We start from the raw sequence: 15,684 nt of genomic DNA, 5'->3' as shown, positions 1-15,684 counted from the left end.
ACCCTGCTATGTACCGACTAAAGAAAATTGCTTCTACTTTCCTATAATAAGTCCAGGAAAATTCTTGGAAATTGTGCAGTAATTAAGGACATCTAAAATGAAAAGTTACATAACGTGAAACTTTTAATAACCTGGATTTATCCTTTTTAAACAAAATAACAACAACAACAAGAAAACATGCAGAGACATCACTGGATCACATGTGGGCTATAACAAGGATACAGAACAGACAATTAAAGCATTTACTCAACCTCATTTCACAAAGCTCTGGCTGCATTTGTCACTTTTGGTTGCTGAAAATGATATTATGGCTACACGTACTGCAAAACACATGTACAGTAATGTTTGTGTGGTGTTGGATTTCTATGCTTCATCTACGACTGCAATGTTGGATTAAAACTGACTTTAAAAAATATCACATTAACAGTTTGTTGCCATGGAAATAAACCTGTGTGGTCAGACAGCAGACCAGTGTGGTTCACAATAAAGCCCAGTAAATTGTGACTAAATTATGGTGGTATGCTCCAAATGTGCTCACTGAAACTTCTAGTGCGAACATTGCCTTAGTTTGTATGCAACCATGTGACACTGTGTGTGTGTGTGTGTGTGTGTGTGTGTGTGTGTGTGTGTGTGTGTGTGTGTGTGTGTGTGTGTGTGTGTGTGTGTGTGTGTGTGGGAACTCATACAAGTAAATGAGATGTTTGGTAGTTTGTGTGAATATATGCACACATGATGAACTGTGCAGAAGCTTGGGGCACTTCAAATGTTCAGATTCGTATCCTTTAGTCCCACATTCATCCTGCAGCAACAAGGCTTAAGTCTGATCCTTATTTTACGTCCACCATGCAGATGTCATAAAGGAAGAGCACATTTTTCAGCAGGATGATAGGAGTGCACATTTTGAATTGTTTTCTAAATCAATAATCAGCAGCATTATCAATCAGTCATAGATTAGTTGATAACACAAGCAGATCCAGCTTTGTATAAATGCTGTCCCATCTTGTTCTTAACACATGAGCTGTGGCTGAAGAGCTTCCTATAAGTCTCTGTCATGGTGGCCTCTTGCTAGCCAAGCCCCCACAATGCTCTCTGCTTGCTAACACTGAACTTCCCATATTCCACGTGACTGCCTCCTAGTGTCACTACAGTATTAAACAGTAGGAGGCTCCTCCCCGTGGAACAACAAGGTACTACAGCCAGTGAAGAAATGTAATTTTTTCTTATTGTATTGCAGAGCTATTCTGTTGTTAGGCATATACACTGCATTGGTTTTAAGAATTTTACTGTACTTGAAGTGTGTTATCTGGAGCAATAGTATCTGATCGGGGCTTAGCATCAGCAGATACTAAATATTTAATGACTCTAATTGGCTCGAGGGCAAACAAATGTGACTGGGACATCCCTCATCTTCAGTGGCAACAAGTCCTGCAACCCCCCCATGGTGACCACATCAGATATTGATTTTTGGTTTAGTTTTTCAGTTTCCTGGATTTTTGTCTAGTTAATGAAAAACTTCAAAGGATTTATGGCATGGCAGCATCCTCACTTTATTTGCGCCGTACAACACTTCAGCACAGTTTTGCATTTTTGTGCTTTGGCAGATTTCACAAGTTTAAATTGTGGTTGTTATACTGTAGTGTTTACAGATATTTTTATAATTGTGTTTTTGTCTTATGCAAGCGTCATTATGACCACTGGCCCTCAAGGGAGTGTGTGTGTGTGTTCACGACTGTGTGTGTGTGTGTGAGAGACTCGACAGCGTGGCTCTCAGCTGGTCAGGACTCAGGGAAGGAATGCAGGGTTCTCCCTGCAGTCTGTAATTTGCTGTCATCAAATCAGAGAGAAAAACAGCAACACATGAGAGGAGCCGAGGGAAATGTGCTTATGTGTGTGTGTTGGGGGTGAGAAGAGAAACAAGTCATGTGAGGAGAGGAGGGATGAGACAAAAAGGAAGAGAGTAGGTGAGAAGGAAAGAACAAGAAAAAAGAGAGGAAATGAAAGGAGCTGATGAGGGTAAATGAAAGATGAAGAAAATAAAGAATGAAAGAAATGCAAGATTTGAGTGTTGAGGCTGTGCTGTTAAATACTGTTGGTTAAGCAATCCAATTAGTAACACATTGCACAACTCTACAGAGATGGATAAATCTCAACATTTAAGAGTGTTGTTGCTTGTTTGTGGTAAAAGTCTGCATTTGCAGAATGGCGCCTATTGCAGCAGCCATAGGTTTACAATGCTTTTATAAATTTTCTAGTTTTTTGTGGTGCAGTGCATGGCATAAAGAGAATTTCAGGTAAATACACTTATGATACAGTTGTATTAAAATAGCTGCATCAGGGCCAGAACTGGTAAACCAACAATTCGATATTTTGATATCGACTGTGTCTTTCAGACAACTAAACCTTTCCTCCCATGGGAGCATAACCACCTTCTCAGTGTTACAAACCTCTAAAGATGCAACCTGAACTTTGACGAGGTAAAGTAATAAATAGTATGGAGATGTGTGAAAATACAGTATTATATTAATATTATTATTGTTGCCAAACCTCCAGAATTTGTCTGATTTTCTACTTGTTATACTCGACAGTCTGCAGCTTGTCTGAGCTCAAACAGTCATTGTCATTCTCTGTAAAGTTAAATTTGGTGTCATTATTAAAATGTGAATGCTGTAATGGTTACCAAAAGTGCCTGCATAAACTCACAGTTGTTGGTGTACAGAAAACACAACTCCCAGTGTTTTTGTGCATCACTATTAAGGATGTCACATCATAACTACCCCAGAAACACATATTTAAAGAAGCTTCTTTGTCATCATTGATACAAACCATCTCCATTGGATCTACATTCATTTGGCTTCTTATGAAACAAGTGTCTGCCAGAGAGAAGGAAAAAGAAAATGAGATTACAAAATTTCTAAACAGACAGTTGGATTTTGACAAAAACACCACAAACTCTATTATGAAAATCAGACAAGAGCTCAAACAAATCGCAGAAGCTGTAGTCACAGCCGGGATTACAGGTTACTAAAACTGCGCAGTAAACAAACTATTTGTGAATCATGTGCCTTGTTTATGAGCTCTGGTGACTTTGTGTTTGGTTCTAAACAAACCCAACACAAAAACTCAATGTACTTCAGTCTAGTCTGGTTGAAGCCACATCTTTAAAAAGCTTTTGTGCTGCTGGTGTCTGGTTGGCCTGAACGCTCCAGCATCAGCTGAGAGCAGAACTGACTGAAACGCTGAGAAACAGAGCAGCAGCTGATAAGAAAACACTGAGCAGAAACACTGTTATCAGTTAGAGGAGATTCTTTTCTTCCCACTGACAACTGCATATTCTAATTAATGTCATCCACAATAGCCCATAATATGATTTGTGGTAATTAGTTGCCTGTCTGTGTGAATGTTTGTGGGTTTTTCTTTGACAATAAACTGTGTGTCTGCTGTAGCCTGAGCTGACAAATGATGTGTGTGTGTTTATAGGTTATCAGTAGTCAGTCAGCTAGAAGGACGACTGGCGTGTTTCAACAGCATGTGTTAGGAATGTGCTTCAGGCTGCTGGAAAAAGTGTGTGTGTGTGTGTGCTGCTGTAAGTGTGTGTTTGAAACTAAATGAATGACTGCATGTGTCTGAGGTTTAGTGTGTGGAGGTACAAGTTACTGTATCTGTTTCATGTTTCAAACACTGAGCGCATCCGTGTTTTCTGTTACACATATACTGTATCTATTGAAGGGTCTTTTGACAGTGAAATTCCCAGCAAAACTAGTGGTAGGTCAGAAAGTCTTTTGCTCCATTTGACCCTTAACAGCAGCCTGTATTATTTCACCTATGACAGGGAGGTTTGTTGCAGTGCAGGTAGATGCACACCTTGTTAGTTTATGTTGGTGTTCTGTTGTCCAGTACCAAAGCTTCTGTAAATTGACTTGTTCCCTTGTCAGGTGATAACACCAAATTCAAGTCATCTTTTCTCATCTTGCAGATTTTTCACTTAGTTGATTATTAAAGTTGAAAAACATCTGGATGTTTAAACTAAACATTTCAGAATTTTATTAAAATTAAGCATTTTGTTAAGTATGCGTATTTGCTTGTTAGTAAAATTACTCCCATGTCTGTATGGAAAATACTGAACTTTAGCCAGACGTTAGGAAGTTTCGCTTATCATAAAGACTGGAAACATCCACGCCAACCTGTACCTGTCTAAAGACAATGATTTTGTTTTATGTCTTTGTTTAGGTTGTACAAACAAATATAAAAACAACAAGCTGTCCTTCTACTGGGACTTCTTTTTTGGCATGAATTCGCCAAACAACCAGCTGACACTCAAGGTCAGAAAAACTCACAATAAAGTGTATTTCCAATAAAGGGTTTTTGGCTTGAACTTCACAAGTCTCTGGGATTCTACTGGATGGGATGAACACCATTTTCCCAGAGAATGTCCTCCTATTCAGTGTTTAAATCTGGTGACTGTATAGGTTGATTTGTACTTAACTTTTATATTTATCAAACCAGTGAGTCATTGCATCCAATATGGAAGCACCTACATGTGTCAAATGAGACGATTAATTAATTGCGCGTTTTCCTCTAATTTGATGCCTGGCAATGTGCCTCAGTATTGTGACAGCAGTGTGTTTTGTTATCGGGTTTAGTTTGTCTGATAGTCTTCATGTCTTTCTTTCACAGGGCTGTGTGGAGCAGAGAAGAGGTAACCAGCCTGAGCTCCAGCTGCATGAATCGCTCACTGAGCGGCTGTTAGAGGTAAACTTCTCTTCAGTGTCTTGAAGTTAAAATCTGAAGTTTTTTTTTAATATTTCCTTCTTCCCTCTGTAATTGGCTTTTAGTTTAGGCAAAGTTTTCCACTTGCTGACAGGGACTCACTAACTGGTAGGTTTTCCTGCAGCACAGGAAGCCTTTTTTATTTCCTGAATAAGAATCTGGATGTTGACAGGAGCAGGGAAACCGTACCATGGCTCATCAAAGAAAAACTCACACTTTTTTATTCTCATGAGATACTTTTAAGAGTCCCCTAAGTAAGATGAATAACAGCAAAAAGCGATCACACAGCTTTAGTCTTTGTCCCAGTCAGAGTTGATTTCTTCATTCAACTGAAAAAGAGTAAATGTAATCTGACTATTTATATGCAAAGCTTTGTATGCTTAATATTTAGCATTAAGTTTAACAATATCTCCTTCTCTGTTTCTCTGCCCCGTGTATGTGAACAAACGGACATTATGCCAGGAGAAACAAGCAGAAATCAATTGGTTAGTGAAGCATGTATGGTGTCAGGTCTCGTGATGCAGACAATCCTGTGATTTTTCAGCAGAGTTAGTTGGTGTGATGCTGCTGGTAATGGAGCAGCTGTCTTGTGGTTTTAATTTCAGTCCAGTTCAGCTTATAGCTGTTGACTTTGTTCTCAGGTGTTTTGCCCACTTTAGTTTTCACTGTGTAATAGTAAGTGTGGATGATGTCAGGCCAAATGCCCTTCAGCACCTCTGAGGAGGAAACGCAAACATGAGATGAATGTAACTAAACCTCTTTATCTCTGAAAGCAGGGGATTCACTTTATTTTGAATTCAGTCACAGGCTGTCACATGTGCTAAGAAGCCATAAAGAACAAACTTCTTCAGATCTTTCTGCACTGGGTTTACAGCTTCTATAAAGAAGCATCTTTATCCACTTTTAAAGTGAGAGCATGGAGCCAGTTGGGTTGACTGGACGTTAGATTCTTTGTGTTGTTTGTTGTTTTAAAGATGTCTCCTATTAGTCAAAATGTGTTGCAAAATGTCATTAAGACAAAATCAAAACTCTACACTTTGAGACTGTCATTCTGTGACAAATGCTAGAGTTGTTCCAATGTTTTTATCAAACTACTGTGCAGTGTTTTAGAAATTCTTTTTTTCACTCTTGGTCTAAGAACATCAATAACAAATGCACTCATGTCACTGCATGTTTTCTTTAGCCAGGTGTTGATTTGAAGCTGCAAGTGTGCTGACAGGTCCAAGTCCTGAAAAATGACTCAGTCGGTGCAAGTTAACCCAAAGCTGCCTGGTAAGGAGCTACTGCCACTGTTTTTGAATTTCCAACTTACTGTCAAATATGTTTTGTGACAGTGAAAATATCATTACTTAGACTACCCCTTGAGATGAAGCTTTTAGGTCAGCATGTATCCGTCTTATTTATTGTGGTCAGTTTGTTTTAAACTGCCAGTTACATATTTGTGGAGATTATCATACTGACATCTTCCAAATGGTATCAGGAAAACAGTTGACTGTGGGAAACAAACTATATTTAATATTTTTTTGATGTCTTTATGTTGCTTGTACCGTAAACACAGCAGAAATCCAATTCAGTTCCCGTAAATCGTGACGACACACTGCACCTCTTTAGTGTACTGATTTTAACACAGCTAGTAGGACAGATGTGAACAATGCACAATATAAAATATTAAATCAGCTTTGCAAGTGTTTTCAGACAGGAAATACACAGAAATACACAATGGGTTTTGGGGAGTAACACTGAATGTCAATGAAATTTTACTTGACTAAGAATTTCCAAAGAGCAATAATGATGTGTTGTCCATTGTTGTGTCCTTTTCCATTCAGATTTGGGCTCTCCATTCCTTTACTCTGGTCAGGAAGAGGCTGACCAGTCAGGATCTTATTCTGTCCAGACTCCGTATGGCTTCCAGCTGGATCTGGACTTCCTTAAATATGTAGAAGAGATAGAGAGTGGGCACAATGTCCGCCGGGCACCTGTCAACTCCCGGCGTACTGGACGGGGACTAAAACTTTCCCAGAGGAGTCCAGGTGTGGGGGGGCGTACCAGTGGCTGGACATCCACAGAGTCGCTTGCATCCCCAGCTAGTGAAGATGGTAGAGCTCCTCCACCACCGCCACCACGTAACCGCCTTGGGTCAGCACCGTGCGAGGGATTCTCTCTTTCCCCTGTAACCCTCCTCAGTGTCCCTCCCCTGTCTGCTGGGGCCAAAGTGCCACCACCTCCACCACAACGCAACCCCAGAGTGGAGCGGACTCTTCTGGAAACCAGCCGGAGGTTACAGCAGGAACAAACCCACCAACACCAGAATGGTGGGCGCTTTCAGCTTGCAGATCCTCCAAAACAGCTCTTACCCTCTTCATCCACTCAGCCTCTACAGAGTAACTGGACTAAACCCAGTCCTCAGACCTCTGGGCACAGCACTCCAGCTTCTGGCACCGCAATGACCCCAATACCACCCAGCCAGCTGCAGACAGTTAGAGAGCAGATGGCTACGGCCTTGAAGCAGCTGAAAGAGATGGAAGAACGGGTAAAGGGTGTTCCTGCACTTGAAAAAGAGGTGGCCAAACTTCGTGCAGAGAAAGACATGCTTCTGTTAGCCCTGCAGGAGAAGAAAGTAGCCATGGAGGTCGCCCAGCAGAAGCATCCATCTACAGAGTCTTCTACTCAAACCACAGAGACCTTCCAAAATGACCACAGTCGACTGACTTCACCAACCTCAACTGGACACAAGGGCGTTGTAAAATCTGGTGAGCTAAAGCGGCTTGCAGAGAAATTTGAGGCAAAGGAAGAGAAGTCTCCAGAACGGTCACCTAAAGTTTTAGTAAATACTCCTGAAAAAGTAGTGGTTCAGAAGAAATCAGTGGCTGTTGGGGGTGACATGCCAATGGCCTCTGTTGTTTTCTACTACAGCCAGGGTGTAAAGGATGCTTCTGAGGGCACACAAGTAGATGTTTGTGAAAAATGCACAGGAACAGAGCTACCTCTGGTTCAGGATGAAGGAATACAAACCAGAGTAGAGACGCAGGAGGCTGAGGTTTGGGTGATGGAGTCACTACTTGGGCTGACTTCAGAGGCACAGCATGAGATAGACACCTTACAGGACACCATCAAATTCCAGCAAGAGTCCATTGTGTCTCTAGAGGATCGGTTGAGTGCAGCCGACAATGACCTGGGAATCCTTAGAGCCCAGATGGAGGAGAAAACGTCTAAAGTCACATTTGAGAAAGGGGTTCTCGCCAAACCAGACATGACAAATGCCCAAGTAGAGACGCTGACCTCTACGTTAAAGCATGCTGCAGTTTTGTGTCATCCTGAGTTGACTGATGTATGTGTAGGTGAAGGTTTAGCAGTAGATCAGATCGAACAGGGCACCCAGACTGATGCTGCAGTGACACCAGCTGAACCAGTTCCTGTTGCGCTGGTCAGCACTGGGTGCCAATGGGAGAACCTGTGTGAGAAAAAGACTGAGGAGCAGAAAGTTACACTGCCAAAGAAGAGACAGCTGACCATTGCTGAATACAAGGTCTCACCAGAAGAAGAGGTGGTCGGTACAGTTGAAACGAAAGAGGGAGAACAAGAAGAGAAGATTGCAGCCAGCAATACCAAGACAGGTGAGCAGGCTTTTAACAAGCTAGACTTAGGATAAATGATTCATGCCTTCATATATTTTTTCAGTACATTAAAGCTAGAATTATTACTCTTGGAAACTTTCATGAAAACGTTCATTAGTAAATCAGCAGCATACAAGATTGTCAATTCATACTTGCAACTGGTGGTGTACAATGTAGAGGTAATATTTCACAGTCCCAAATAATTGTCTCATTTGTAACTAAAACTTATCTATTAATCCTTTTGAATATATACTTTATTCTCAGCACATGATGAATTGTATCCTGACCTGTAGGAAATATCACATTTTTGCTTTATCCACTCATGCGCTGAACTGGCTAACAGACTCTCACTATGTTTTTTTTAAATTATTAGTATACCAAATCAAAGCTTTGTCTTTTTTATAATATTACAAATTTCTTAGTTCATCCTATGAAACTTCTTTAAAATATAATAAAGTGTTATCCATTCAGATGAAATACTTTTACAGGAGAATGTATTGCAACAATTTCCATGTTTTTCTGACATATCAGTTTTAGTCAAGTAGTTCTGCTTATACAATACAAAGCTTACATTTAAAAAAAAGGCATAGTCCTCCATTGTTGAGAGACTGATAACATAATATTTGTAACACTGTTATTTGTGTATAAGTTACCTGCTTCCGGCTGTAATTTGAACTATTGTTTGTCCCATTTGTCTCCTTTATGATAACAGGTATGCTGAAATCAATCATGAAGAGGAAGGATGGGAGTAACTCGGGCGAGAATCGCACCACTGGCAAGAAGAGCCTGCAATTTGTTGGCATTCTAAATGGAGGGTGAATAACAGTAACATGAAACCTTATTTTTATTTTTGCCTCAACAAAAATAAAATGAGGGCGACAGATAGTCTAGAGGTTGGAAATAACACTGTGACACAGGTCACAGGTTTGACAGGAAACAAAAACTTCCTTCTACTAGAGCCAGTTTGGTAAAATGTGAACTGTACAACTTGCTTGATAATTCAGAAAATATTTGTCTCTTCCAGGTATGAGTCTACATCCAGTGAAGAAGATGAAGAGGAAGAGGAGGAAGAAGAAGAGGAAGATGGTAGTTCTTCTGGAGAAAGTGGAGAAGGCGAGTGCTTGGACAGCACAGAAGAAGATGAGGCAGCTTTGGAGGAAGAAACATCTGAGGAGGAGAGAAATGTGAACCTGGATGAGAGTGACACTGACGAAGAAACACTGAGAGCTGCAAATTATTCATCTGATGGTGTGAAAGAAAAGTAGGTTCTTATATGTTACCAAGGAGGAAATAATGCTTTTTGCTTAAATCTATGTTGACTAATGTAATTTCAGGTGTCCGGGGGCTGCAGAAAATGAGTTAATGTAGTTTTCTGATTAAAGAGTCACGCTGAGAATGTTTTCAAATCATAAATGAATCAAGAAAGTCACTCAAAATCCATATACCGTAAACAGTGATTCCTTTGTGCTTCACACACTTACATGTTTGTCACAGGTTTGAGCTGAGCTCAACAATGCGTGAAGCCTGCCTCATTTTGAAGAACCACCTAAACGATGACATCAAAACACTGAAGAGTAAGGAAGTGGTGCGTCCATGTATTCTTCTTCTAATCATTTTAACACTGAGTGACACATTTATCTTCATCACTAGAATGTTACAGTAAAGTAAACCTCATGATAAAAGTAATTACTTAAGCTGAAGAAAGCTGTGGTATTATATTCTATTGTTTAGGGATATTTTTGGTACCAACAAACAATAGGAGTTTCTTGTAACAATAACAGAGGAGCCATACAAAGAAACGGCCCAGGAAGTAAGTCTAAGTTTAATAACAGATGGTAAAAGAACTTCCCTTAACATTCAGTGATATGTCAGGCTGCAATGAACTTGAGACAAGTACAGTCTTGGTCTTGACTGCCTCTATACACTGTATTTTTTTTAGTTATTTTTACCTTTTGTCTCAAGGAGATGGTTCTGTTTCAGGTGCTGTTGTGAACCATTGTTTAAAGTGCGTAACTATATGTGACTTCCCACTCCCACCCTTCAGCTCTCCAGCACCCACACTGTCCAGCTCGAGTGGTTCCGTATCTCCAGCGCCAAGATGGCTCAGTCACCACGGGTCTCAGACTATTTGATGGCGTTCTCTGAGGTGTCGTCAGTGCTGCTGGAACATGTGGTCAACATGACAGATGGCAACGGCAACACAGCTCTTCACTACAGCGTCTCCCACTCCAACTTTGGCGTAGTCGGGCTGCTGCTGGATACGGGTTAGTGAGCAGTAGTCCTCTGAGGAGGATATCCAAAACGTGATTAAATTACATTAAATGGTCTGTGTGACGCTTTATAATTGTTCAATTTGCAACATCATCATGAATCGAATGAAAAATGGGTTTGCAACTTTCATTATCCATTTTTTCTTATTTCTTCATTACAAATTGTCTCTCAATTTAATCCTCATTTGTTCACTTTTGGGTTGTTGCTTCAGAGTTTGATTAAAAAAAGTCAAAATATAAAAAAAATTACTCATTCTAATTTTTTCACTTCCCTGTTTTGAGCTTGTGGTTGGACTGTATTATTACCACGTGGGGGCAGCCAGCCACAGACCGATTAGCACTGTCGCATTACGTATGTAGCACATCTACCCATGCAATAGTTAACGGCTACACTATGTTATACAATAATAAAATGCTACAGGCAATAATAATGTTGCCTTTACTTTCTTTGGTTTATTGTTTCCTTTACGTAGCCATTTATTTAGGTGCAGGGAGATAAATGTATAGATAAACCAATTACAGTAAAGATAACATTATCATATGTTATCATCATCGACAACATCATCTGGTTAAGTTTCAACATAAAATGTAGCAAGACATTTAAATATTATTGGATGTGTTACAGTAAACAGCATTAGACTCCCTGGGTGTTGATTCTGTGGGTCAAACAAAGTGCTAAACATAGAAATGAAAAATTTGGATACTGCATCATTTCTTAATTTTTGTTCCATCTAATCTGAATCTAAAAAGCCCAAACTCTTAAAAGAAGTTAAAAAAAGAGACAATTATCCACTTGTTAAGTAACAAAAAATAGATAATGAAAGTTTTAAACCCATTTTTCATTTGAACGAATTATCTTGATTGTGCCAATTGAGCAAAGAACTAAGCTTTACATGGACCTAAAAGAAAAATCCAAACAAACATTATGTTTGACTTATGACCAAACAATTTTCTCCTTGGGTACTGTTGCAGTTTTATGCTGGATAAGAAGCAGCAACTTAACAAGTTTCTACTTGTTTCCTAAAAAAAGGCACTTTACATTTTTATATGGGACATTTGGTAAGAAGCTTGAAAGTCAACCACAGTCAATGTGCAGCCAGACAACCTAAGCAATGAACTAAAAACCTGCTTTTTTCAGAGAGTCTGTCAGTGCCCTGTCATTTATTCATAAGTACTAGGGGGAGAGTTATCTTTTTGGTTTCTCCTCTGGCACATTTGCACTAATTTACAGTATTTTTGAGGCAGACATTGATATTTGGAATTTTAAATAATCTGATAATGTTTTTTTAAAATATAAACACAACATTGAAAATCTTTTTTGTCATAATTATGATCAAGGTACATATTGACAGGGACATTTTATAGCATAAACGTGTCAACCTTGGACCATGTTTGTAAGGGTGATAGTGTTGCATATGTTGGAATTTCTGTACTGCAAATTCTTGTTACTTATTGGCCAACATATATGCTGGCACAGCTACACTGATATATCTGCACTGAGCTAATATCAGCATGGTAATAAAGTGTGTTCCCTGCAGGTGTGTGCTGCGTGGATAAGCAGAACAAGGCAGGCTACACAGCCATCATGCTGGCTGCTCTCTCAACCGTAAAGGAGGAGGACGACATGGCCGTGGTGAAGAAGCTCTTCAGTCAGGGAAATGTCAATGCCAAGGCCAGCCAGGCAAGTCGCCATCGGTTCACCAAACAGTCCTTAAACTGGACACACCACTCATGTGGGCTGTTTACTCTTCAATGCAATTTGTAGACTTTCATGTTACCACAGTCATGTAACTGCAGTCAGTTCTTTCATATGCATGTAATTCTTTTTGGTAACTATGAGGTTTCCAAAAAAACATGTTAATAAGACTGAACAATTTATGGCAGAAAATATTTTTTCACTTTGTACAGTGTTAAAATACTCTTCACAAGTGATGACTTGATTTGATATGCAAAGCCAGCTTTTTTTATGCTCTTGTTTCATGCTGGTAAATTCATTTCAACATATTGCAACTGAAAAATAAAACAGAAAATTTGATCAGTTGGACAAAAAATCTCCAAGTAACAAGAATAAAAGTGACGCATACAATTAATAGGTTTCCTCCAGTAATTAAAATAATTGGATACAACTTAGATTTAGAAACAAATACACATTTGAAGAGTGCGTCTTAAGTGTCATTCTTTGCAGTAAACTTGCCATCTTATGATATACCTCTGTTGTCTTTTCTATAAGAGTTTTGTCTGATTTGGTTACATTATACCTTTAACATGAAAATAATTCTACAAAGGATTAATTATACAAATTGTAACCAGATCAGTGACTAGAAACTCAACTTCATTATTTTCTCTGCTTGTTTGTCATGTTTGTGTGTTGTTGAAATGTGTTTTAAGCCTAAGTGTTGTTAGACAGAGAAGATCAGTCTGGCTTAATTTGTGAATGAACTTGTGAATGAATATCCACTCTTTCCTACTGTTATAGAAGAGGGTCATAAAAGCAAACAAACAAAAACAACAACAAAAAACAAGTTCAGGGAATAAGGCCCTGTTTATTTCTATGGGGAGATGTTAAGAGCATTTCCTTTGTTGTAATGAAGTACGACATTCAAAAATCAGAGTCTAGAGGAATAATTGGTTTTAGGTTAAATTAGATTCAAACAAATGTGTAGCCTAACGTGACACACAGATCATTCATGAGAGTCTGTTGACTTTTCCATGTTTTTATCTCTGGTTGATCTAATCAGGTTGAGTAGTGTGTGTGTGTTTGGACATGGCGCCTGATGGGTTCTCGCACTGCCAAGTCATAGGACTGAATTTACAGGGTTTCGGCTATAAATCTAATTACTCTTGCTTGCTATTGTTGCTGTGGGGAATAAACCATGAGACACGCAGTGCAATTTTAGGGTCAGGAATTTAAATCATACCATTTTCTGCCATGTTTTGTTTTAGGTTTCACTTTTGGACTGGGGAGTTATCTGCTGAATTACATTTGCAAAAGTGCACTATTGTCAATGCTCACTGTGTTTTTGAGTTTATAATTTATGCCGCCCAAAAATTCCCTAAAACAGAATAAAAAGCAGTATCCATGTTTTACAGATTTCTTTCTGTTGAGTACGAGAAACGCATCCAATTTTAGATTTCTGACCTGGGTGTAAATGATGCCCAATAGTGAACTCTGTTCGGGCTTGTTGTGGGAAGGTCACCCCTGAACGGACGAGTAAAATCTGCTTTGAGTAGATGAATGACTGCTGTGTAACAACTGAAATGCTCTAAAGCAAAGCACTTAAACCACTACAGTATAAGAGGAGCTCTGCAAAAGACGTGCTGCACTGTGTTGGAAGGGATTTCACTAAAAATAAATAAAAAGAAGAGGAAGCATGTGTGCTGTTCTGGTATGAACAGAAGTAAAAATTCCAAACTAATCTTTAGTTAAAATCAACACTCGGTCACACTGTTTTAGATCATAGAACAATATGATTCTTATCAGTAAGTCAACATGTGCCTTTAGGAGGTTGGGATTTTTTTGGTGGCAGTACATCTCTAACTGTCAATGGTAGAAGTTTTCTAACCACTTTCTGTATAATCTACACAAAAACTTTTGCAAAACTGTAAATAAAATTGTTTACCTCTGCAGGCAGGCCAGACGGCGCTGATGTTGGCAGTTAGCCACGGGCGGCAGGAGATGGTGCGGGCCCTGCTGGAGTGTGGCGCTGATGTCAATGTGCAGGACGATGAGGGATCTACAGCTCTGATGTGTGCCAGCGAGCATGGCCGGGCTGAGATCGTCAAACTGCTCCTGGAACAGCCTGGGTGTGACATATCCATTGTAGATAATGTAAGACATTTACATTTTTAGTAATTTAATTCATGCACCTAATAGCAGAAACTTTAGATGTCTAACTCTGAGCCCAATGCTGAAGTCAGCTTTTTGGATATCTGACTGCCGAAAACATCTGGGTGTTTTCTCACCTGGGATTCAGCTTAATCTGTGCACAGGAAACAGCTCCTCATGGGAAACTGGTCTATGCAGTTTCCTCTTCTTGTCACCTTTTTTTTCTTCTTTTTTTTCCTTTTTTTTTTTCTCTGTTAGCTAAAATCTAAAGAGCCATGATCAGATTAGTTTCATCTGCCTTGACTAAAACTAGGGCTGTTTATAGGAAACACAATCACTGGGCTACTCACAAACCCTTGGGGAAGAATTAAAAAGCCACAACCCCTCTGTTCACAGACTTGCAGATTTTAAACAAAATGCCCTGCAGGCTGCTGCACTAGTCCTCTGCATATTTCAACACATGACCCACATACAAATCAGCGGCAACCGCTCATTTCCAAAAAGCACTATGTAGGAAACACCGTAAAGGATCCAGGATGTAAAAGATGTATCATTTTGATCAACAAGTGATTAAAATAAGCAATTTCAAATTTGCAGTTACATAAAATATTAATTTTCTCAGCAGAGCATGCACTTTCCAAGTGAAAATCTTATGACAGAAGTAAACTTTTTTCACTGTGTTGACATATCCTGTTCTACACAGCCTTGTGATTTTTAAAGTGATTTTACAGTGGATTGGTCTGGATGCTTGAAGAGAAGCCAGACAGACAGATATTTGAGTGTTAACATCTGTGCCAGAATGAGTTAGCCATTTGGTGGAGACAGTTCCTGGATTGTGTTTCAATGCAGCACAGCTGGACTGGGGGGGGAGGGCATTTGGATAAGCCCCCACTTCCCCAGTCCACTGAAAACACAGAAATGCATGACAAACCATGACTGTAGGGCCTATTGGAGGTATACGGTATTTAAGTGGTGCCGTAAAACTTCTTTTAGTTTGACTGACAGCATTCCATTAAATACAATTGTAAAGGTATAGACTTGATTCAAATATCATATGGATCGTATAAAAACAGACAAATATTTTTTGCAGAATTTTTTCCCTAAACCATAATATGCACATTTTACAGCAGCATAATATGAGTGTTATCCTCTTGTGTTTTATCTTGTTTTTCCTCCTTTTTTTAAAAACTGAAAATACACTGAACCT

General features: G+C 39.4%; 1 protein-coding gene and 1 long non-coding RNA gene across 3 annotated transcripts in view; one reads left to right on the top strand and one right to left on the bottom strand.

The window, feature by feature from the left end:
• The window catches only part of kank3 (KN motif and ankyrin repeat domains 3), a 36,772-nt gene that overhangs the window by 18,787 nt on the left and 2,301 nt on the right, over positions 1–15,684 (top strand). For both annotated transcript variants that reach the window (XM_055019060.1, XM_055019062.1), the window contains exons 2-10: positions 4,675–4,749; positions 5,951–6,039; positions 6,594–8,381; positions 9,094–9,196; positions 9,406–9,642; positions 9,876–9,966; positions 10,426–10,645; positions 12,190–12,336; positions 14,284–14,480. In XM_055019060.1, coding sequence (XP_054875035.1) covers positions 6,003–6,039; positions 6,594–8,381; positions 9,094–9,196; positions 9,406–9,642; positions 9,876–9,966; positions 10,426–10,645; positions 12,190–12,336; positions 14,284–14,480 — 2,820 coding nt within the window. In that variant the 5' untranslated portion in view covers positions 4,675–4,749; positions 5,951–6,002. The remainder of the gene's footprint in view (positions 1–4,674; positions 4,750–5,950; positions 6,040–6,593; positions 8,382–9,093; positions 9,197–9,405; positions 9,643–9,875; positions 9,967–10,425; positions 10,646–12,189; positions 12,337–14,283; positions 14,481–15,684) is intronic.
• LOC129350911 (uncharacterized) lies at positions 10,182–14,412 on the bottom strand. Its single transcript, XR_008604500.1, has 2 exons — positions 14,272–14,412; positions 10,182–10,664 (listed from the first exon to the last, which is right to left on the bottom strand). It is a non-coding gene; the product is annotated as an uncharacterized LOC129350911 (long non-coding RNA).

This window comes from Amphiprion ocellaris, chromosome 2 (assembly GCF_022539595.1).
Source record: "Amphiprion ocellaris isolate individual 3 ecotype Okinawa chromosome 2, ASM2253959v1, whole genome shotgun sequence".
In the NCBI taxonomy this organism is placed as follows: domain Eukaryota; kingdom Metazoa; phylum Chordata; class Actinopteri; family Pomacentridae; genus Amphiprion; species Amphiprion ocellaris.
This window is presented reverse-complemented; position numbering and strand designations above follow the sequence as displayed.